At 43.8% G+C, this 23,920-nt stretch overlaps 1 protein-coding gene across 5 annotated transcripts in view; it reads right to left on the bottom strand.

Annotated features, from left to right (window-relative positions):
• The window catches only part of Mertk (MER proto-oncogene, tyrosine kinase), a 100,426-nt gene that overhangs the window by 11,806 nt on the left and 64,700 nt on the right, over positions 1 to 23,920 (bottom strand). For 3 of the 5 annotated variants that reach the window (XM_040746270.1, XM_040746272.1, XM_040746273.1), the window contains 7 exons: positions 17,994 to 18,150; positions 16,278 to 16,431; positions 13,881 to 13,966; positions 12,049 to 12,144; positions 10,914 to 10,994; positions 8,517 to 8,609; positions 7,177 to 7,295 (listed from right to left, as the gene is read on the bottom strand). In XM_040746270.1, the coding sequence (XP_040602204.1) occupies positions 7,177 to 7,295; positions 8,517 to 8,609; positions 10,914 to 10,994; positions 12,049 to 12,144; positions 13,881 to 13,966; positions 16,278 to 16,431; positions 17,994 to 18,150 (786 nt within the window). The remainder of the gene's footprint in view (positions 1 to 7,176; positions 7,296 to 8,516; positions 8,610 to 10,913; positions 10,995 to 12,048; positions 12,145 to 13,880; positions 13,967 to 16,277; positions 16,432 to 17,993; positions 18,151 to 23,920) is intronic. The other 2 variants (XM_040746271.1, XM_013112391.3) reach the window with 1 other exon arrangement.

Genomic DNA, 23,920 nt, shown 5'->3' with positions numbered 1-23,920 from the left:
TCAATGCCTCCTGCTATATACTGAAGACCCTGGCTTCTATTCTTTATAGCCTTCTAGTGCTGGGATTAAAGGCATGTGATCTGTTACTCTTTTAGACTGATTCAATCTCATGTATTCCTGTGTGGCCTTGAACTCAGAGAGATCTGTCTACCTCTTAATCCTGAGTCCTAGGATTAAAGATGTGTACCACCGCCTCCTAGCTTCTGGCTGCTGAGATTAAAGGTGTGTGCCTGGCTTCTATGGCTTGTGGCTGACTTTTCTTTCTGAATCCTCAGGCAAGCTTCAAGAAATCATAAATAAGAGATCGCCACAGCTTAGTACCCAAGGAGGCCAGAAGAGGGTGTCAGATCCCTTGGAACTGGAATTACAGATGGTCGTGAGCTGCCCTGTGGGTGCTGGGAATCTGACCAGGGTCATCTGCAAGAGCAGCCAGTGCTCTTAACTGCTGAGCCGTCTCCGCAGCCCTGGAAATGCTGTTCTTATTCCCTAAGTTAGAATGGTGACACGGGGAAACAACCTTTCCTTTCAGCATTGCTAATTTTTTAATGGATATATTTTGTTTGGAGAAAAGGTCTCCCTATGTAGCTCAGGCAAGACTACAACTCAAGATCCTCCTGCCTCAATCTCCCCAGTGCTGGAATGACAGACATAAGCCACCACACCTGGCTCAGAAATAACGCAAATAACTCTTCAAAACAGGATTAAAGAAGTTCTAAGACCTCTTGAAAAACACTACATCCTTTACTATTAAAAGTATTTCAGATGAAAAACATTTGTATCTTTTCACCAATTATGAGGTCTAAGGTGAACTTTCACATCCTAAGAGGCACTGGGCCAGGCAGAGAGGACAAGGGAACAGGGTCTCCCTGTGTGTTTTTCCTTTCCTTTTATGCCTACCAATTTACATTGCATGTTTGAGGGAGGGAGGGGTCACTTGTGCCACCACATACATTTGGAGACCAGAGGACAACCTGTGACAGTTCTCTCCAACTACCAGGTGGGTGGGTTCCTGGGAATGAACTCAGGTTGTCTTTGGCAGAAAGCAACTTCACCGGCTGGGCCGTCTTACTGGCTCAAGTGTCATGTTTCAATGGGGGAAGAGGAGATATTGTGGGAAAGGGTCAGAAGTTTGGGAGAGAAAAAAAATATCAACGTAATAGGAGCTGTTTCTAATTCTGTATTCTTGCTATCATTTTTTATCCCCCCTCCCCTTTTCCTCCTCTTCTTCCTATTTGTTGTGTGTTGATCTCTGGGCCATACACACACTAAGACAGCTCATTTTACTTTGAGATATTTTGAAAGACAATTTCCTTCTTCTAGACAGCAACAATTGGGCAAGTCTTCACCTCTTATCTTTGCACTAAAATACAAGGATGCATTCAGAAATTGCAATTTTTCCCTCTAGGGCTTTTCTAGAGTTTCAGGCATCTAACATTTTCTCTGTGTTGTAAAAAATCAGACAAAACTGCTGTGTAAGTAAGCATGTCACTGTAGCATATGCACAGTCCTGCAACCCTGGGTTTACTACCCAGAACTACCAGCCCCACCATACACACACACACACACACACACACACACACACACACACGCACGCACGCACGCACGCACGCACGCACGCACGCACGCACTCACGCACACACACATGCACACGCATGCACGCACACACACACACACACACACAGAAAGAGAGAGAGAGAGAGAGAGAGAGAGAGAGAGAGAGAGAGAGAGAGAGAGAGAGAGAGAGAGAGAGAGAGAGAGAGAGAGAGCAAGCCTTCCAGGCATTTAGAATTGGTTAGAAGGATGATGACTAACGAAGTAACAATTCAATGCTTTATGGCAGTCATGGCACTAAAGAAAGGCTGACTACAAGTTCCTAGCAACCGTGAATCATGAGAGGTTTGTCCATGGTCCCTGCTCCTTCACCACCACTCCACCACATAGCATTGAATCTGTGACGTCTCATCCAAGGACTGTGAGTTTTCCAAAATGGTATTCACAACATCTTTGCGTTTTGTTTTGTTTTCCTGTGGTACTGGGGATGGAACTCAGGGCCTTGTGTTAAACAAGTTCTTTACCATTAATTCCATTTTTAGTGACATATTTCCCAATCATGACATATGCCAATTATGTAGTGCACATGAAACCAAAATGTCATAATTATCCTTACCCTTAAGTAATAGAGATATAGAAAAAGATAAATGACTCAAACGTGGAAATTTTGCCTCTTTGTGTATTTAGGGCATTTGATATTCTGGATGCAAATTTTTAGGACAGGGTTTGGGTACTGTGAAATGGCAAATTCTATTGTCATTAGTGAGCTGTAGTGACTAGAAGATACAACTAATTTATGATTTTTTCCTGTAATAGTTAAGTTATCTTGGAGTCTGTGACTAAGTTACTTTTTAAAAATTGGAGAGAACAACTTAAAAACGAGTGAGAAGATGTCAGCACAGAGATCTTTATGCACATGTGACAACAAAGTGAAGCAAAGGAAACAATTTCAGGCACAGTAGAATCAAATACTCATGAATGAATTCAACAAAGACCACAACTTATTGTTGTGTGTTCTCTTACAGTGTTGGAGAAAATTTAAAAATCCAAAAATATGAAGAAGTTATCCTCCATTCGTGGCTTAGAAAACTTAACAATATTATGATGTCATTACTACCCAGCTTCTATATTCCCTATAAGCCCTGCTCTGGCTTCTTTGTAAAATGTTACAAGTTAATTCTGGAGTCCCATATGGAAATTCACAGACATCAGACTATCTACAACAGGTTTGAAGAAGAACAAGGCTAAAAAGCACTCAAATTAAGGTTGGAAAGTAAGAAGATAGGTGTGGATACAACCATTAATGAGAGCGAACAGACAGTTCAGGGCCGGGAGATAGCTCAGTGGGAATCACACTTGTGATACAAGGGTGAACGCTTGAGTTTGGGTGCACAGGACCCACATAAGGCTGAGCAAGGTAGCAGGAGCTGCAATCCCAGCACTCCTAATGGGAATCCCCGGAAGCTCTCAGGACAGCTAGCCTGGTTCACTCAGCAGAGAGCAGCAGACCTCGTCTTAACCAAAGTGGAAGGTGGGGATGGGTACTGGAGATTGTCACACCTTCACATGATGATGGGACAGCAGGACTATGCCCCAACACCTAGTTTTTGCAGGGCTGGAAGCAGAAGCCAGGAGTCCAAGTGGTCCTGGCAAGCACTCTACTTGCTGTGGCTCTAGCCCTCAAGGACAACATTTTAGAACCCCAAGAATCTTGGAGGGGAATACGTCATGGATGGACCCATTCATGATTCATCATTCATGATTGCCAGGACCCTCTGTTTTAGGGTCATGATGGCATTAAAATATTTTGCATTATTTAGAGGTCTTCTGTAATAACCATCCTCATAACCAGCTCCAACAGTGGCTTGCTTTCTTTCTCTTTCCTTCTTTTTGAACACTAAGATTTTTATTACATTTATTTAGTTTGGGTCACACAGAACCTTTCACCATGTGATTCCTGGGATCAAACTCAGGTCTTAGACTCAGTGGTAAGCATCTGTATCTCCCTAAACCACTCCTAAACACCTTAAATGGGAGAATTGTGCAGTATCTCAATAAAGCTTTTGCAAAGAGTGCTGTTCGAGTAAAAGGCATTAGGAAGGGATGATGGAGACAGATGAACACAGAGGTGGTGTGGGAGAAAGAGGGACCCAGAGTGAGGAGAGATAAAGAGTGGCCTTCTCCCCTTTGTCTCTGAATGCTAGCATGTGACACTTAGAGTAGCTGTTGCCATCTCATAGCCAAGTGCAGTACTACTACAGGTGTAAAGTCCAAGGGTGAGGTGATGCCAGACACCCGATGCTTCAGAGTCAGAACTGGGTGCCTCTGGAGCAATGGTACCCCTGGCTCTGTATCCCAGGCTGCCCTTCTACCTGTGATCCTCCTGATTCAGCCTCCTCAGAAGCTGGGATCACAGGCCTGTAACACCAGGCCAAACCCTCTATCTTCTTTTCAAAGGTAATTTTGAGTTGGTTTTGGTATTACATGCTGGTAAAGCCAGCTTCCTTCCTACAGAACCCAAAAGGCAACCCCAGGGCACCTCCCCTGCTGTAGTGTCTGTCTGTCCATCCTCCCCTGCTGTGGTGTCTCTCTGTCCATCCCCTGCTGTAGTGTCTGTCTGTCCATCCATCCCCTGCTGTAGTGTCTCTCTGTCCATCCTCCCCTGCTATAGTGTCTGTCTGTCCATCCTCCCCTGCTGTAGTGTCTCTCTGTCCTTCATCCCCTGCTGTAGTGTCTGTCTGTCCATCCCCTGCTATAGTGTCTGTCTGTCCATCTCCTGCTGTAGTGTCTGTCTGTCCATCCTCCCCTGCTGTAGTGTCTGTCTGTCCATCCCCTGCTGTAGTGTCTGTCTGTCCATCCCCTGCTGTAGTGTCTCTCTGTCCTTCATCCCCTGCTGTAGTGTCTCTCTGTCCATCTCCTGCTGTAGTGTCTCTCTGTCCATCCCCTGCTGTAGTGTCTGTCTGTCCATTCCCTGCTGTAGTGTCTCTCTGTCCTTCATCCCCTGCTGTAGTGTCTGTCTGTCCATCCATCCCCTGCTGTAGTGTCTCTCTGTCCATCCCCTGCTGTAGTGTCTGTCTGTCCATCCCCTGCTGTAGTGTCTCTCTGTCCTTCATCCCCTGCTGTAGTGTCTGTCTGTCCATCCCCTGCTGTAGTGTCTCTCTGTCCTTCATCCCCTGCTGTAGCGTCTGTCTGTCCATCCATCCCCTGCTGTAGTGTCTGTCTGTCCATCCTCCCCTGCTGTAGTGTCTGTCTGTCCATCCCCTGCTGTAGTGTCTCTCTGTCCTTCATCCCCTGCTGTAGTGTCTCTCTGTCCATCCTCCCCTGCTGTAGTGTCTGTCTGTCCATCCTCCCCTGCTGTAGTGTCTGTCTGTCCATCCCCTGCTGTAGTGTCTGTCTGTCCATCCCCTGCTGTAGTGTCTCTCTGTCCTTCATCCCCTGCTGTAGTGTCTCTCTGTCCATCTCCTGATGTAGTGTCTCTCTGTCCATCTCCTGCTGTAGTGTCTGTCTGTCCATCCCCTGCTGTAGTGTCTCTCTGTCCATCTCCTGCTGTAGTGTCTCTCTGTCCATCCCCTGCTGTAGTGTCTCTCTGTCCATCCTCCCCTGCTGTAGCCTCTCTGTCTCCCCTCCCCTGCCTTGCCCTTGCCCCTGGAGACAACTGGCAGTCCCTATAGTTGCCTCTGGAGAAAACCTGAGGTTCCAACATGTGTGCTCTCTGTTCTCTTGCCCCATCCTAATCCCACGTTTCCCTTTCCTTGTTTCATTCCCACCATGGCAATGCGGACTACTGAAGCTTCTCCAGTCAGAACTCCTTCCTTCCCCAAGGCTCTAGAGGACACATTTCTGCTGGATGTGTCATCCCAGTCACCATCCTCTGTGAGATGCTGAGGTGGTGTTCATCATCTGCCTGTCTGTCCTGCACATCTCCAGTGACACTGTGCTGAGGACAGGAACACTTGGAGCTCAGAATCCAGGCCCTGATCCGAAGCTCATAGACAAACCGGGAGACTTAATCTTGGATGACGGCAGTGGGAACAAGAGGTCTTTATGCCTAGGGAACTGACTGCACAGGAAGCAAGAAGCAGCCTGAATGAAAGCTGGGTGCTCCACTACTCTGTGAACTCTGTCTTCCATCGTTATCCACGCCACAAAATACCAAAATGCAAAAATGCATTCCTTTTCATCTTTGTAACACTCGGGAGTTACTCTCTACCACTGAGGACACCCTTGTACTTTTGCAAAAGGAAATGCTTGATCAAGAATACACTGTGTGCTTGTTTTCCTTACATGTTATTTATTTTGTTTAAAAGAATAAATCATTACAGCAGAGCTTTTGCCAGTTGAAGTAAAACTGCTGCTGGGGGGTGGGGTGGGGTGGGAGTAGGGGTGGAGGGTTACGGGGGTGTAAGATAAAAGCAGGATAGAATGGGAAGAAGTACACTCTACAGTGTTAAAACTCACAGAAAAGCGCAGTATTCGAGACAATGTGGTGGGGATAGAGGATGAGCAGATAGCATTTGTTTGTTTTTTGAGACAGTGTTTATCTGTGTAACAGCCCTGGCTGTCCTGGAACTCAATCTGTACACCAGGTTGGCATCGAGCCTGCCTCTGCCTCCCAACTGCTGGGATTAAAGGCATGAGCCACCACTGCCCAGCTTTGAACAGATAGTTTGATAGAACAGATGGCGGGCTCAGAGATAGAACCATAGCGTATGGCCTGTCAAGAGTTTATATAGTTGTGAAAGCAATTTAGTAGATTAAATGTGGCCTTTTCATAAATGATGACCCATTATATACTAAACCAACCAACCAAAAAGGAACCTTAGTTAGTAGAGCGTTTATAAAGCATACAAGTAGCCCTAGGCTCCATCCCTAGCACCCCAGGAATGGGTCATGGTACACGTCTGCAATCCAGAACTCCAGAGGTAGAGACAATGACAGGAGGATCAGAAGTTAAAGGACATCCTTAGCTCTATAGTGAGTTTAAGGCCAGCTCAGGCTTTAAGATTTCCTAGGCAAAATAATTACTGTTATTATTAACAGTAATAACAACAACAACAATAATAATAATAATATAAAAAAGAGATGCCTTGAACTAAATTTCAGACTTTCTATAAAGTGAATGACTCAAAATGGATGGACTACATTGAAAGCAGCAGGAAAAAATTTAAATCAGGGGTTAGTAAAGAGTTCTCAGACACAACAGCCAACGCGTGAAACATGAAAGAAAAATTAACTCGCATGTCTGTAATTGCACTCACCAGGGTCCTGCTCTTGGTGGCAGCTAAGGGGACAGAGGTGTTTGGGTTAGAGGATGCCCAGGCATTGACTGACTGGTACTGTTCCTTCCTACAGCCTGCACTTTTTGGCAGCAATAACTTAGGGCACTTTTGGTTCAAAGCAAATTCTGTCTTGGGTGATTCCTGATAGAGGTCAGCCCCATTTTTTCCCATTGTGGGTGCCCTGCAGTAATGCTGCCATCTGAGACAGAGTCGTGATGGGGAGTGGCGATGGACCAGCCAGGGATAAAGACTCACTCAGGATTGTTGGGGGATGGAGACCTTAGTTGTTGTCCCAGTTGACATAAAACCTTCAGGAACAGCTTAGAGGCTGCACAGGGTCTGTTACCTTTGGTCTTGTTTCTATCCGGGAAAACAGCAGGAACGTATGTAGGTCTCCGTATTTCATGAAGGGTAAAATCACCATGGGCTTCGGGATACCTTGAGAGCTCATTTCTATACACACGCCTGAAATTGAAAACAGGGCCACTTACAAAGATCCCTTGTTAGGCATGAACACATAAACCCACTGGCCAAATTGGAGCCATGTGCTATCAGGTCAAGAGGTGAAAAAGCAGAGGCTCGGAACTCTCACAGTGGGCTCTGGCATTTGTAACACCTGCAAGCTGCATGGCTTTCTTTCTTCCTTTCTTTCTTCCTCTCTCTCTCTCTCTCTCTCTCTTTTATGTTAGGCTAGTGTTTTCAAGAGAACTCTCAAAGCTCAATCTGTCACAAGAACAGACAACTAGAAACCAAAGGGATTTCATGTTTTGTTTTTGCTAGATGGAGTAACCGAGGGGTACAGACCTCAGAGAATCTAAGGGCAAATTAGCTAAGTGCTCCTATGAAAAGGTCTGCTGCACTCCGGATGATTTACGTTATTAAAGTAGTTTTGAGGGCCTATAGGTAATCCCTCTTTCTGAACTTTCGGTGATTGAAGATACAGTGCTTTAGCATGGAATTCTGCAATGAGCTGGTCACCTGATCCTAGGCTTACAAAGTATAACGTTTCAAGCAAAGTCGAATGTCTCTCCTAATGCCAGTAACTGCAAACAATAGCTATTTTATCCAAACCTTAGCTTTCACATCTCTACAGGGTCAGCCATATAGAACTTTGAATGATTGCTAAAAGATTTGTTATGGACCAAGGCAAAGGGCAGGGAAAAAACAGGCCAGTATTTCTAGATTGTTTCTCTCAGAATAATGTCCCTTGCCTATCATGCACTGATACCCATGTCAGTATGTTTTAAACATAGATATTTATACAAAGCCAAATTACATTATATTAAATTGTGTCTATGAAATAGTCAATGTGCCATGACTCACAAGTCGGTTCATAAATTATTTCTCAAAGACTATTTAGAAAAATGTCTAGCTGTACTTCTCTGACAGCCTCCACTCCACAAAGACTGTCACGTTATTAGCCCTTGTGTCTTGCTTTTGAGTCACTGGGGGCTATTTTAACTGACAATCTTCTAATTTCTGTGAACACTCTCACTATCTCAAATTCCATCAGCATCCAGGAAACACAAACCCATTTTTACTCTCTGTCTCAGAAGACAGGACAAACCCAGTGTTGTGATTTTTTTTGGATAAACTTCTCTACAGAACTTTGGTTTTTCTTCTTCGGCACACAGTGGGCCAGCCAAGCCCCTCCCAGCGTCACTCTGGTGTCTCTCCCTGAGGTACCTAGAAGCCGGATGACGTTTGGGTGGTTGAAGTCTTTCATGCATGCTGCTTCGCTTAGAAACTCCTCGATCTCCCGTTGGGAAAAGTTGTCCACTAGAGAAGCAGATGGGAATGCAAGGCATGATCAGTGTCCTCAGTTTAGAGGAGGGGGCCAGAAATAGCTCTTTAGTTCAGTAAAACTTAAATCCACACCAGGCTTCACGGAGCATTCTTAACCCTCAGGGAAGCGGAGGTAAGAGAACTCAGAGGCCAGCCTGGGAAGATAGCAAGACCCAGTCTTTCAAAGCAAGCAAAACAAAACAAACAATTCCCCTTTTCAAACAATTTAATAAAAACTCCTAAAGTCAGGAAAAGGCAAAATTATGGACACAGGCAAGAGTATCTGTGGTGTTTTGGGGTTGGGAGAAGAGAGAAGCCAAAGGGGAAACTTGAGGGATTTTTAGGCCATGCAAGTATTCTCTGCATGATGCTGTATGGGGGACATAAACCTAAAACTGGTTTTAAAATGTTAATTTAACAGACTTTTAATTTTAATGGGAAAAAGAACCTTCCCAAATCCAAAGGGATTTCCAACTGGTCTGTCACAATTACCTTTGCCTCTCCCTTGCTACGGATGCATGCCTGGGTCCATAATGACTACTTGTTAAATCATGCCTGCGAGCTGTGTGTACTTCATACCAAAATTTTGAAATGTAACCAGTTTAAGAGAACTATTTACAATTCAATATTGGCCCATCAAAACAGCTCAGTGTATAAAGGGACTTGCCCCAAAACTTTGATGACTTGAATTTGATCCCTGGGAATCCACATGGCGGACAAAGAAAACACACTCCCACAAGTTATTCTCTGATCTCCACACACATGCCATGCACTCGCACACACACACACACACACACACACACAGTCAATGTAATACAATTTGAAAAAATAAAATTCAAGTCAGGCAGAGGTGCACACCTTTAATCCCAGCACTCTGCAGGCAGAGGCAGGCAGATCTCTGTGAGTTCAAGACCAGCCTGGTCTACAAGAGCAAGTTCCAGGACAGGCTCCAAAGCTACACAGAGAACCACTGTCTCAAAAAACCAAACCAAACAAACAAACAAAAAACCCTAAAAAAATTTAGTATTATGCTATATGAAACAATCCAGGCCCGAGAGAATAAATCCCATTTGATTGTATTTGTGGGTAGTGCTTACAGTAACAAAACCAGACAGGAAGTAGAATGGCTACTTCCTGGGTTGGGGGAGGGGGCATGTGGGAGTATGGACTGAAAAGATGGTAAGTTTAAGAACCTGATGGTGGTGATGGGTCCGTGGCAACCCGAAGGTACTAAACGCTATTGGCCTATACATTTAAAAATGGCTGAGATTTTATTTTATGGGTATCTTACTATAATTGAGAAAACATAAAGCCAGGCCTGTCTTGGGAGATTTCTTTAACAGGGTATAACTAGTGACTAAAATGACCTGAGGGTACCTACCTAGGTCTGTACTATTCTAAGGGTTTATTATATACTTATCTCATTGAGGTACAGAAAACTTAGAAAAATATTTTAAAACCTTTACATTTGTAACATGTCTGTCACCTTCATCCTCACTGCTTCCCTTTGCTACAGAGCACGGGTGGGGGAGGGGCAACAAATGGTGGGGATGGAGGTCTCCTGTAACCCTTACCCAAGGATCAAACCCAGGCAAAAGGGGACTCAGGAGCCTTTCTTTTTCTTAGTAAGTTTGAAACATAGTTATTTTTCCACATTGTCAACTTTAGGTCCCCTCAGGAAAACAGCACTTGTGAGTGACTGTGTCATACCATAGACAACGTCAACCTCTGGTCACAATGCCAAGACCTCTTGATTAAGAGTCTAACAAGCTCTCTTTGGCATGCCCTAGTTTTATTTTATCTTCCACAGTGCTCAGGATTGAACCCAGGGCCCAGTGCTTGCCAGGTGAGTGAGTGTTCTACTACTGAATTACATGGAGATTCTGAGGCAATAGGCTATTCTTTCAATCTTAGATAACCAGCATGATGTAATTCTGAGGAAGCAGCCTCACTACCCTAGAGGTTGGTCAGACCAATTCCTGGGGTCAGATACTAACATCCCCCTGCCTCAGGAATCACGCCTTACTTGGAGATCATTAGCCGTCCTAGATGATGGAGGGTGAGGGAGGAGAATGATAGAGATGGTGGACGTGTTGAATGTTTCGAGTATGAAGACTACACAGTGCACGTATACAGAGAGATCATCACATACCCTCTGCTGGTGACCAGGCCCCCACATTGCCTAGTGGCCCACCAGCAACTGAGACCAGAGCACAAGCACTGTTCTGCCTGGAGCACCTGGTACTGAGGTGACTAACTGCCCACCCTGGAAGAATGGGCCCCATGCCGGAAACTCACACTTCATGGTCTTCACTGCCACCTTCTGAGAAGTCCCATCTTCCTGCTTCAGATTCCCTTCCATTACAGACCCAAACTCTCCTGTGAAGTGAAGCAACATCCATGTGGTGCTGTGCAGTCGCCCCCTGACCACAGAAGTGCAGAGTTGTGTGGTCCCCGAACAACTCATCTGCTATGCTCAGACACCTGCGATGGGGGATGTCCTTCTCTATATATGCTTCTCTTATTGGTTGATGAATAAAGCACTGTTTGGCCAACAGAGGCAGGAAGACAGGCGGGGCTAGGAGACAAGGAGAATTCTGGGAAAGGTAGGCAGAGAGGCGCTGGAAAGAGGATGCTGCGTGGACTACAAAGGAATAACAGGTCCGGGCATTCTCCGGTTAGCCAAGACCAAGTGGAAATACATAGATTAATAGAAATGGGTTAATAATCCAGAGAGATCTAGCCAGTAAGAAGCCCTGGCCATCAGCCAACAGCTTATAAATTAATATATAGCGTTTGTGTGTTTATTTGGGACCTGGCAGAACAAGAAAAATACCAGCAACACACCTGCATAGCAGGGGTGAGCACTGGTGTCGTGAGTCTGAGTGGCTAGACTTCCCTTAGCTCACCAACCATTAAAAATGGCCCAAGATACTTACAGGGAAACATGGAAATATTACTAAAGATCACGAAACTGTCCTTTTTACCTCAAGTGCTAGGCAAGCACTCCATCACTGAACTAAATTCCCAGCCCAAAACACAAATTTAATAACTATCATTCATGCTAAAACCAATTTTAAAATTTAAGTACATATATTTCATCAACTGAAGAAGTAGATCAATATCTTCTTAAAGTGCGTAGAACTGGGATCAATAAATAGATAATAATAGTAAATAATAATGAATGAGTCACATGCTTTGCAGTGAAGGAAGGGAAACTGTACTTCCAGAGCTTACTCTGCTCCAGGCACAGTAGGTGCCTCTTATGTATGTCAGATCTGAGTTTCAAAATTCTCCTCTTTCCAAGAAGAATTATTTGCATTATAACTCCAAGTCATAAACTCGGTATTTTATTCAATGAAGGCACATTTTTAAAAATCCTCAATTGCTCCTTGCCTCAGATTTTACAAAGAAATGCCTTGAAGCTGCTTACCTTCCCCCAGAATTTTTCCAAGAATTAGAAGATTTCTGTCGATCACAACATCTTCTAGTTTATTTTGCAGCTCCTCGCTCACTCCCAAGCTGTGCACTACAAAGGAGTAATCGTGAGTAAGATTTCGCAGTGTGCTCTCTTCGCTAAATACGAGCAGAAGTATAAGGAAGGTCCTATGTCAAAGTTACACATTTTCCCTACTTCATACTCATGCAAAAAGTCTGCACTTCATTCTACTGTGATTAGGGTGAATAAAATTAATCTTTCAAGGCAAGATCATCTACAAACAGCTACAAAAGCGAGAGCCACACTTCCCTCCCCTTTTCTTTTCTTTTTTTCTTTCTTTTTTTGTTTTTACGAGACAGGGGTTCTCTGTATTGTTTTGGAGGCTGTCGGTCCAGCCCGGTCTCGAACTCACAGAGATCCGCCTGCCTCTGCCTCCTGAGTGCTGGGATTAAAGACATGCGCCACCACTGCCCGGCTCTCCTTTTCACAATAGCAGCTGACTGCACTGAGATTTGTGCAGAAGAAGTCTGCTTTTGACTTTAATGTGTTAGGGAAACGTATTGATGGGCACATGCTGGTGGATAATGTATCCCTATTTATGGTATAGAAAAGAGCCATCAGGATACACCCCCTAGCCTCCCATACCAGCCAGGGAAGAAGACAATTAAACCATGGGAAATAGCTAGATGATAAACTGCCCTTGAACATGTGGTGTGTGGCATCTCATTCCAAGACATCAGGCTAAACTGAATACTTCAGGGGACTGGAGAATAAAGCTGTCTACAGCGAGTATGGAGAACACAATAAGGCAAATAGCAGGTGTGCAGCTTTAGAGAGGGAGAGTCATTCAATGACCAGCTGGCAGATGATTGGCCCTGGGCCACAGCTGAGGCATGAGCAAACTTTGAAAGAGAAGAGCCTTAATATTGGAAGGGAGGCGCTCACTCAGAGAGAAAAATTACCCAATTTGTTCTCCAATATGGGGGAAAACCATCTAAATGAGCCATTTTTAAATGCAAGAACAGAGACATCTAAAGGTAAAAAATGTTGGTTAGAAAAGTGGTTAATACTGTTGCACACCAAGTAAGTACTGATTCAGAGCAGTCGGGCTATGTCCTGTTCTGCTTCGCTTTGTTTTAGTTTTGCCAAGTATACGTTCAGAAGCATGGGTTTGATGATATTTGCAATCTTTGCATGTTGCTCTTGAAATTGATCAGGAACTTGTATCTGTTTACCCTTCCCCCTAAAAAACCTAGAACCCCCTCCAACCCTCACTCATTCAAGCCTTCCAATAACTTGGCAGACTGTCCTTTGAGTTAGTGGCCAGGACAACAGGAAGTGAGCCTGGAGATTATATCCACAGCTCTGTGGCTTCCTTTAAACCTATTTCATGAGATTATGGACCTTAACTCGTTTCTTAACACCAGGTGCACTGCCAGTTTCCAGTAGCCTGGCTAGTGGATCCATATGGCAACATCTGATCATCTCCTTGCTAGCTTCTAAATGCTAAAACTATTCATCCTGCCAGGTGTGGTGGCTAATGACTGTAAACTCAGTACGCAGGATCCACCAGAGGCAGGAGGACCATGAGTTCGAGACCAGCCTGGACTACACATCAGGACTCTATCTCACAAAACAAAACAAAACAAAACCCATGCATATATATATATATACACATATATATGTGCATATATATCTCAGAAAAATACATACATATACATATTTTTCCTTCTTTCTCATTCTTATCTCTTAGCTTTCATTTAAAAATAATGTTGGCTCTTCACTATTTTAATTTTTGCCAAAAAGTAAAATGAAAGGCAACTTACAGGTAAGCTCGATGGCCCGCCGACAGAATGACTTCTTTGCTATATAATTTACGACTAATTGGGAATCCTCCTCGGAGAATGCACCCCTGCACAAAAACAAAGACATGCAGCCATAAAAACAGGGTAAGGGAACCACAAGGACGCTATGGTGTCTATGGTGTTGGCAGCATGTGTAAAGGGCTCTTGTGTAGCCCAGACATTTCCCTGCTGGGGATGCAGTTTGATGGCAGTGCGCTTGCATAGCAGGGGTGAGGGCCTGGGTTTGATTCCCAGTACTACATGAGGAGAAAAACTATAAAAAAGCATTTCCCACAGGAGAAATAGATTGCTTTTCTTAAATCTATTTTAGGTCTACCTGGTGACAGCAACACATCTCTGCCCAGGTATCATGAAGGACAAACAAAAGGACTGGGTATCAAGGGCAAGTATGCTTGCCTATCATGGCCAAGGCCCTAGATTCAAGCCCAAGACCATATTTACATACACATATGATTATACGTGTGAATATCTTAAGAACAAAAGATAATGGATACATTTTTAAAGATACTGACTTACTTTTATGTGTATGATTGCTTTGCTTGCGTGTATACCATTGTTCCAGCCCCAGCAAGCCTTTTTCTTAAGGTCCATCCTTTGAGTCTTTAAAAAACAAATTATGTGTATATGGGCGTATGTATGTGAGTACCTGAGGAGGCATAAGACACTCTGGACCTGGGGTTACAGGTGGTTGTGAGCCGCACGACACAGGTGCTTGCAAGCGCTCGTAACTGTAGAGTCGTCTTTTCACCCTGACTCAGCATCTCTTAAGTGCTGACAGAACCATTTTTAACTCAGGCTTACAGCAGTTAGAAATGGTAACGACCCTGGGGACCACTAGAGACGGATAATAGCAAGGAGGCTGGGCAACGTTGAAAAGCTTGTCTAGAGTGACAGAACTGGGGCTGGAAAAGAGGGTTTTAAATGGAAATGTTAGGATACAAAGTGGTCTCTATTTGAAATGGATAACTACAAAAAATGTGACAATTTAGCCCAGGAAGGAAGGGAGGAGAGAGAAGGGTGGAGGGAAGGAAGAAGGATGAAAAGAAAAGAAATAACAAGAGCCAAGGCACCTTCAGCCAACCAAGGATACTGATACCTTGGCAACTGTTCCTGTATCCCTATACATACAGGTGGAGCATCTTTCTCTGAAATGACTGGACCAGAAGTGTTAGGAGTTTCAGGTCTTTTCAGATTCTAGAATCTTGAAACCAAAGCTAAACATGAAGCTCATACCCATTTCACACCTACTTCACATATAGCATGAAGGTGTATAATACTTGTAGATCATTATTGCATGAAACAAAATTTCCGAATGTGGCATCATGTTGACATTCTGTTTCCGAATGAACCATTTTGGAGTTCATATTTTCAGTTGTTGGATGTTTAGGATGTACCTTAAAAAATGGGGGCTGGGGATCTGGCTCAGTTTGATATGCAAGCATGAGGATATGACCCCCAGATCCAAATAAAAGCTGAGTGTGGTGGTGTGTTCTTGTAGCCCTAGTGTTGGAGAAAGACAGAACTTCCCCAGCGAACCAGTCAGTCAATCTAGCCAAACGGTAAGGTCCAGGTTTAATGAGAGAGCCTGTCTCAAAGCAGACAATGGAGGGGCCTGCGAGATGGCTCAGTGGGTAAAGGGGCTTGCTGCCAAGTCTGACAACCAGAGTTCCGTGTCTGGAAGGCACATGTGGAAGAAGAGAATTAACTAACTCTTGCAAGTTGTCTTCTGATCCCCTTATGTGTATCGTGGCACCCCTCACACATGTGCACACACACTGTGTGCACACACACTCAGAAGTTAAAAAAAAACTTTTTAAAAATTTAAAACAGTGGTGATCAACAGAGGAAAACATCTGAAGCTGACCTCCAGCCTCCACACAGGCATGCACGGGACAGTGCAGATGCACACATGTGTTGACACGCGTGTATATTACATGCAGAATAAATAATAATTAGGGTCCTTTTTAAAGCTTCTCCTCCGACACTGTCTGGTTTGTATAGCGTATCCTGCTGAGGCTCGTCTCTGTGAAAGAGCCTATTGCAGGGCTGGCTCTTGCGGTTGCTGACTTTGCAGGAGTTGGTCTAAGTAGAGAAGTCACTTGGCTCTGGGCCCTGCCTAAGATCCAACAAGGCAGAAGCCCCACCAGACAGGTGCTATCATCTGTCATAACAACCTCACCAATACCACGGGGTTAATTTGTTTCTTCTTTTTATAGACAGGGTCTCACCCATCCCAGCTTTATGTAGACCAGGTTGATTTCAAACTCACAAGGATCTGCCTGCCTCTGCTTCTGCCGGGATTAAAGGTGTGCTCCGATGTGTCTGCTCAAGGTTAACATTTTTAAGTGGGAAACTTACCCAAACTTTGTTTCCTGGACTCTTCTTCTGATGGCCAGAGAAATATATAAAATCAACCCAATTAAAACAAATCCACAAAAGCAACCGAGGATGATGAGCATAGACTCTGTGTTGCCAGGTGCTGGAGTTGAGGAAGGTGCATAATCTACCCTACCTGGAACAAATCCAAAAACATTAATTGGAAATACTATTCAGGGATTCAAAATACATAGGATGCATTGGCTTGCAATTCTTTAACATTTTGGTATTGGGAGGCAAGGAAGTCACATGGGCATGTGTCTGAGTGACAGACATGGTGGCCAGTCACATGCCATGACTACTGTGGAGAAGCTGCACATCTGTCACTCATGGTGACTAGAGGCAACTTTATGCTTTGTGCAATGACAGTTCTCATAGGAGGGTAACTAAAATTTGACACGTATTGCTGGGAACTAGTGTTATTTAGACTGTAGTAATGGGTCCTTTTACAGGTGATTCTGCCTATGAAGCAAACCTTTAAGACCTTTTTCAGTTTATTACACGTGAAAGTGGAAGTCCTGCAGTTGTCAATTCTGATTTTTGACAAGGATGAGCCATTATTGGTGTGTGTGCCAATGTGTGCATGCATGAATGCACGTGCATGTGGACACTCGTGGAGACCAGAAAAGGGCATCAGATCCCTTGGAGCTAGTTACAAGTGGTTATGAGCTGCCTGATGTGGGTGCTGGGAACTAAGCTCTGGTCCTCTGCAAGAGCAGCCAGTGTTCTTTGTAAAGCTGTGCCTTTTGAATCAGCACCTCATTGTCTGAGGTTCTTCCAGGTAGATGCCTTTAGTCTCCCTAGCACTAGTAAGTATGTTCCCCAGGAACAGAGTCTACAGGCTGCAGGGAGGTAAACTACCTTTTATTTAGTACTTAAAGGAGAGCCTGCTTAGGGATCACTGGGAAAGAGATGGACACAAATGAGTCATCTGCTCTCAAGTCTCATCTGCTATTGGGTGCAAAGGCCATGTTTGGCAAGAACCTGTAAATGAGTAAGTCATGCTGGAAAAGATGGCTGGGCATGGAGTTTACAGCAATGTTTTAATACCAAACAACCTAGGATGGGTTGGAGTTAGGACAAAGGTGGCTCCCCGACTTACAGAAGCATGAACAGCATTTGACCCATGCGAGGCATCATGGTGGCTCCTTTCCAAAGAACATTCCAGCAATAGGCAAGAGCTAATATGCATGGTTGGGCATTTAGCTCAGCTAGTTAGGGAAGCATGAAGTTGGCATCTGAAGGAAACACTTGGTGTTTTATGCGGACTAAGTCCCTGAGCACATTACCCAAGGGTTGAATGGGCAAAAACAAGTGGAGTAGTAGCTTCAAACAGCCGAAACAAATGTGGCAAACAAACCGTGCCAGTCAGAGGCAACTAAGGACTAGCAGTATAGCCTGTCCAAAATGCAGCATCCTAAATGCAGTGCTATGTGCCTTAAACCAAATTCAACGGGTAAAGTCCATCTCAGTACTCTGAAAGGATGGGTCTTCCTCGTAAGTTATTAGTCTCGCAGCAATGGCGGGACTGTAGGGGTTCTCTGGAGTGCATCCTAAAGTTCCTTATAACTGCAACAGTGCTTTTGGTTCTTGTGTTTTACACTTGTCAATCACCCTCCATCACATTGGTCCCACTTAGGCAGTCTGTGAACTGCTCAGACTGCTGCTCTCCACAGCCAACAGGGTTCCCCGACTCACTGTGTTCAGGAATGATTATTTTCACTGGCTCGCTGAAAGGTCCAATGCCCCCTTTAGTGATGGCTGCGATCCTCACTGTGCAGGTGGCATTGTGGATTTGAACAGGAATCTGAGCCCAGCTACCATCCTGGCCGACTTCTTCGGAAAGCTCTTTCTGCTAACGGAGAATAAAAGAGGAAATAAAACACGGAGGGGTGCGGGGACCCACATGCCCACAGTTCCTTCTGAGGGAAGCCACCCATTTTCCATGCACAGAGGTCATGTTTCCACAAAGTTCCTTCTTCCAAAGGGCCATTGTTGGTGGCACTACAGGGTGGGTCATGGAGGTGGGGGTGGGGGCCTTGGGAAACTAAGATAACAAAGGCACAGCACATACGTTGGCCACTTAATAAACTTCTGGAACAGAGGAAACATGCGGTGGATGCTTCTAGATCAGTGGTTCTCAACCTTCCTACTGCTGCAACTCTTTAATACAGTTCCCAACCATAAAAGTATTTCATTGCTCCTTCATAACTGTAATTTTGCCACTGTTATGAATAGTACATTTCTGATATGCAGGATATCTGATATGGGGCCCCTCAAGTGATCACAACCCACAGGTTGAGAACCACTGTTTTAGATGTTAAGAGCAGGACTGAACCCTTGTAATCCCATGTGCAAAATCTTACCCTTGGCATAAAGCCACAGACTCACAATGTCCCTGGGCAGTATGCACCTGCCAACTGCCCTTGGTTTAGCCAAGCTTCTGTTCCCTGAAGTCCTGGGGGTTCTAAGTAAACTCTCTAGCTGGATAGATGGGGGAAGTGATTGCACTTTCCCGCTCTGCTTGACAAGTGGACAATTTGTGCAATGTGATTTTTTTAAAGATATGTTTGTTTTATCAGCATGAGTGTTTTGCCTGCATGTATGTCTGTGTACTAAATGTATGCCTGGTGCCCATGGAGGCCAGAAGAGGGTTTTGGATCCCTTGGAACTGTAGTTCAGGTGGTTGTGACCCACTATGTAAGTGCTAGGAATTGAGCCTGGGTCCTTTGGAAGAGCAGCCAGTGTTCTTAACCACTGAGTCACCTCTCCAGCCCCAATTTGTACAATTTTTGAAGCCTGGGTTTACTTTTACTGCTGTTGTTTTAAAGTCATTGCCATGCAACAGTGACCCATGAAGACCCAGGGAGGGAAACAGACTTAACTGGCCTGTTCCTCAGGCTTTCCAGACCTCCATGGTCACAATACTCTTTGTTGTGGCAAATATATTTGGACCTGGACTTTTAAATTTTGCTATTTTTGAAATCATATTATGATCCCATCATTTCTGCTTTCTCTTTCCTCCCTCTAAACCCTTTCACATACCCCTCCTTGTTCTTCTAATTCATAACCTCTGTTTTTCATTACTGTCGCTATATGCTTATATGTATTTACATGCTATTTGTATGTATGTCTTCAGGGATAAATAAAGATAGCACCAATAGACATACAAAAGTAAATAGGGGAAAGCCCATGAGGCTTCAGCCCTACACAAAGAACTGCATGCTTAAGGAACACTGACAGTGGGAGAAAAAGTCTTCCCCAGGGAAGGGCACACTAATTGGTAGCCCAATACCAAATCAGTCCACCTTTTAAAGTGACAGCTGTAGAGTTTTCAGTTGGGAACGAGGCTCTGGGAACCTCATTCAGCCCAGGATGGTGGACTTTTGATTTCAGAGGGAAATAACAGGTCATGTGGGGAACAGGTGCCACAAACCATCTTTGGGCTGGAGACGTGGTTGGTGGTAACCTCATCGCAGGTTCATTGGGTTTCAAGACAGTCACTTCTAGAAATGGTGCAGGCCAGAGCTAGCTCAGCCTCAAGGACAGAGCAGACTGGTTGGTCATTCCTGACCAAGAGGCACCTGGCTTGGCCTTCCAGAGCTATTTCCAATCTAAACCAAAAGTGACCCTTAAGTCCAGGGAGAGAAAGACATGAAAAAGGAGACACCACCTCTACCCTTCTCCCCAAGGCCTGAGCTCACTGTATTGCAAAGATTTTTGTTGTTGTTAAATAAACAAATGAGAAGTTAGCAATGGTGGGGCTGCATATCCTAGGTTGGTCCTTTTTAGAAAGAAAGTGTTTTATTTTGACAGTGGGTTAGTTTGTAATTCTACATTTAATTTGGGTGTAGATAGAACTGAAAATCATCAGGTAGTGTAACTCCATAGTCCACACCCTGAGTCCCGGAGTCCTGTAGTGACTCAGGCTTTTCTCACTGAGAAAAAGTCCATAGTATAGCTCTCAGCCTGTCTGATCTTCAAAGCATAGGACTTTACGCTAAAAAGGAAACGGGCCTGCATATATTGTTTTTTCCTGCAAGATTCAGATGTGATACTTCATTTAAAGAGAAATTACTTATAAATTAAAAAAAACATACAACTAGGAAAAATGACATACCTAGACCAATATAAAGCCTAACAAACACAAAATTAAAAAAAATAAACGTAACAGTACATTTGTTCCTTGGAATCTGTACAGGGTTAGTTCCCACACAAAATGGCTGGGTGTGTGCTCAGTGGTGGGCACACGCTTAGCTAAAATGATGCTTTGGGTGTCATCCTCAGTATGAATACATGGACACAGTATTTGCTTACAACTCACTATAAATTCTTTTGTAAAAAAACTATAATATTTTGAGAATTTCACATATGAGTATTTATATTTCCTTCAGTCCCTCACAAATTCATAACCTTCTTTACTTATTACACACACACACACACACACACACACACACACACACACACACACTCCCTCTGAATCCATTTAGCATTGCTGATGTGGCATGTATTTAAGGCTGACCATGGGGATTGAATAACCTATAATGGGGCTCATCTCTGAAGAGAATGGATTCTTCCTCTCTCAGCAGTCATTAACTACTTGTAGCTCTTCATCTAGGAGTGGGGCCATGAGAGTTCCGCAACCCACGTGGGCATGTGTAAAGCCTCTGTAACTTGTAATACCCAACCCATGTGGGCATGTGTAAATCCTCTGACAACTTGTAATACCCAACCCATGTGGGCATGTGTAAATTCTCTGATAATTTGTAAAACCCAACAAAGTATCAACAGCTGCTATATTACAGTTTTTAACAATATGGTTATTCATATAATATTGTTATTGTTGTAGATTGCTTAGGGAATAATGGCCCAAACAATAAAAAAATTTTTTTGAGATAAGGTTTCTCTGTATCAGCCCTGGCTGTCCTAGAACTCTCTCTGTAGATCATGCTGGCCTTGAACACCCAGAGCTCTGCCTGCCTCTGATCCCAAGTGATGGAATTAGAAGCATGCACCACCATGCCCTATGGAGCAAATCCAGGGTTTTATGTATACTGAACATGGTTTGTAGCACTGAAATACATTCCTAGCCTCAAAAATAAAAGAAAGAAACAAACAAAAAATGGGCTTGGTATATATATATATATATATATATATATATATATATATATATATATATAATCTCAGCAATGGGGAGGCAGAGGCAGGAGGATTGCTGAAAATTCCAGGCCAGCAAGGGCTACCTAATAAGGTCCTGTCTCAGATAAAACAACAACAAAAACAAATATTTTGATATAGAGTCTTACTCTGTAGACCTGCCTGGCTGGACACTCACTATATAGACCAGGCTGGTTTTGAACTGACAGCAGTTTTTATAACCACAGTTCCCCAGTGCTAGGATTATAGTACAACCATGCCTGGCTGGGAAAATGAAATGTTTACTAATAGGCATGATTTATTTTCTGAATATTTTCAATCTGTGATTAATTGAGTCCATAGATGTACATGGAAGGCCAGCTATGGTTTACAATGTCTATTTACTTGGGGCCTATAATTCATTATGAAAACCCAGAGAAATTATTTTTCATTTTCACCTTTGATTCCCAAGAGGAATTAACACAAGCCAAGAACTAACCTGGGAAAAGTGCATAGAACAGCGTCTAAACCAGCAAGTTCTGATTTTGGACACTGTGCAATAGATTTAAGACTGGATTACTAAGAATCTACCACACACATCTTGTCTTGGGGTGGTCAGGGTACAGAGCAGAGCCCTTTCCCAGCATGCAGTGATCTGTCTGCTCATGAGATGTGTGCCATGGGCAAACTGCATATTTCTTGTTTAGTGAGCATTCATTATTCAGTAAGATAAGGACTTGAAAATCTACCAGCATTTTTTCAGGTAATGAAGCCCAATTTATACTGTGGCATTTGAATGCAATTTCCCATAATTACTTTGAAAATGATATTATAGACTTTGGGGAGTAAGAAAGTGACAGCACATCTTTGGAAAGACAATTTCTTTTTTTTTCTTGAGGGTGTGGCTTGGAGTTAAGACAGAACAACTATGGTATTTTGTTTTATGATTATCAAATGACTTTAACATCACCAAATATTCTATAAGAATTCACACCCTGTACCCGATAACTGTGTCTAAAAACATGACCCATTTCCAGCCCCAACAGCAATAACTTCAATGAGGGAAGAAGTATCCGATAAAAGCTGTGTCACACAAGTATCGAAGGCCATTGCTAAGTGCTCAGATTTGCAGGCACGGATGACAAACCCGTTATCTTCCTACCATTGCTTCTGAGGGGCTACACTGTGGAGCTGAGTGTGAGACTATTCATTAGGAAGAGAGGCTGGCTGCTGGGAATTTATAGTCAGCCAAGCCCTGGTTCTTATCACCAGATCTCCAGTTCCAAGCCTTGTGGCTCTGGGTGAGTCACACAACACCTCTAAGCCTTGTTCCCTTGGGTGAAAACTAAGATGACTGTCCTTTTCATAGTGTTTACATAGGAGTTAAAACAAGTCCCTGATAGAAAACAGTTTGCAGTCTGAAAAAAAAATCAATGGTGGTTCTTAGTATCCTGGATTGTGTTCATCAAGGTGCTGTGCTAGGGCCTCCCTCCTCTTTAGCTGTAGGGTCTTCCTTTAACATCAGTCTCATGGTGTCTTACAAACCTTGGAGCACTGGAAGAAATTAAACTGTCTAACTTTCTAAAGCAGGACATCCATGACCCACTTGGAGATTACCTTCATGGCAAACTTTTCCTCTAATCAAAGAGAACTGTTCTCCATTGATTCCTGAGTTTCATATATGGCTTAAAACCCTGATCTATATCATAAGAACACTGACTGTTTCTCAGGTCTAAAAATTATACCCTTTTTAATACCCTGCCATTTGGCAGGCAGAGAGAGAGAGAGAGAGAGAGAGAGAGAGAGAGAGAGAGAGAGAGAGAGAGAGAGGAGACAAGGGAAGGGGCAAGTAGCAGGTAGCATGTCAATATGCAGACACATCTCTGCTGCCCTGGCAGTCACTGGCAAACTCAGGAGGAAGCAGAGGTCTCTGTCCAAGGAATCCTTAGGCGTACTTGGTCTCACATTGTGTGTGTGTGTGTGTGTGTGTGTGTGTGTGTGTGTGTGTGTGTGTGTTTGATGGTTCTGGGGATCAAACCTAGGTCCTGGTGCATGAAAGGCAAGCACCCTACTACTAAGCTATATATACCCAAAGTCCAATCACATTGTTTCAAGACCACAATAATCTGTTGAGACTCCCATCTGATCGAAAATCTCTACCCACTACAAACACAGATTAAACCAGCATTAGAGCTATAATCCCCACTCAGAGTTACATTTTAGAGCTGGTTTAGATGGTGCTGCAGGTTCCACATATTGGGCCCATAGCACCACAGATACCTGCAAAGCAAGGGTAAGGCCCCATGTTCAGGCAGTGCACAGTGAAGAGATGAACAAGACTGTAGCCTGAACGAAAATGCATTTTGAGCTCTAATTTGGAAGGCAATAAATAATTAAATAAATACATAAAAACAAATAAAGCAAAGATGGCAAAAATCTTCACTGAGATATAAGAAATGTCTAAGCAGTAAGGACTAGAAGCTTCTTTC

The sequence above is a fragment of the Mesocricetus auratus genome, unplaced genomic scaffold, assembly GCF_017639785.1.
Source record: "Mesocricetus auratus isolate SY011 unplaced genomic scaffold, BCM_Maur_2.0 Super-Scaffold_100004, whole genome shotgun sequence".
Classification (NCBI taxonomy): Eukaryota; Metazoa; Chordata; class Mammalia; order Rodentia; family Cricetidae; genus Mesocricetus; species Mesocricetus auratus.
This window is presented reverse-complemented; position numbering and strand designations above follow the sequence as displayed.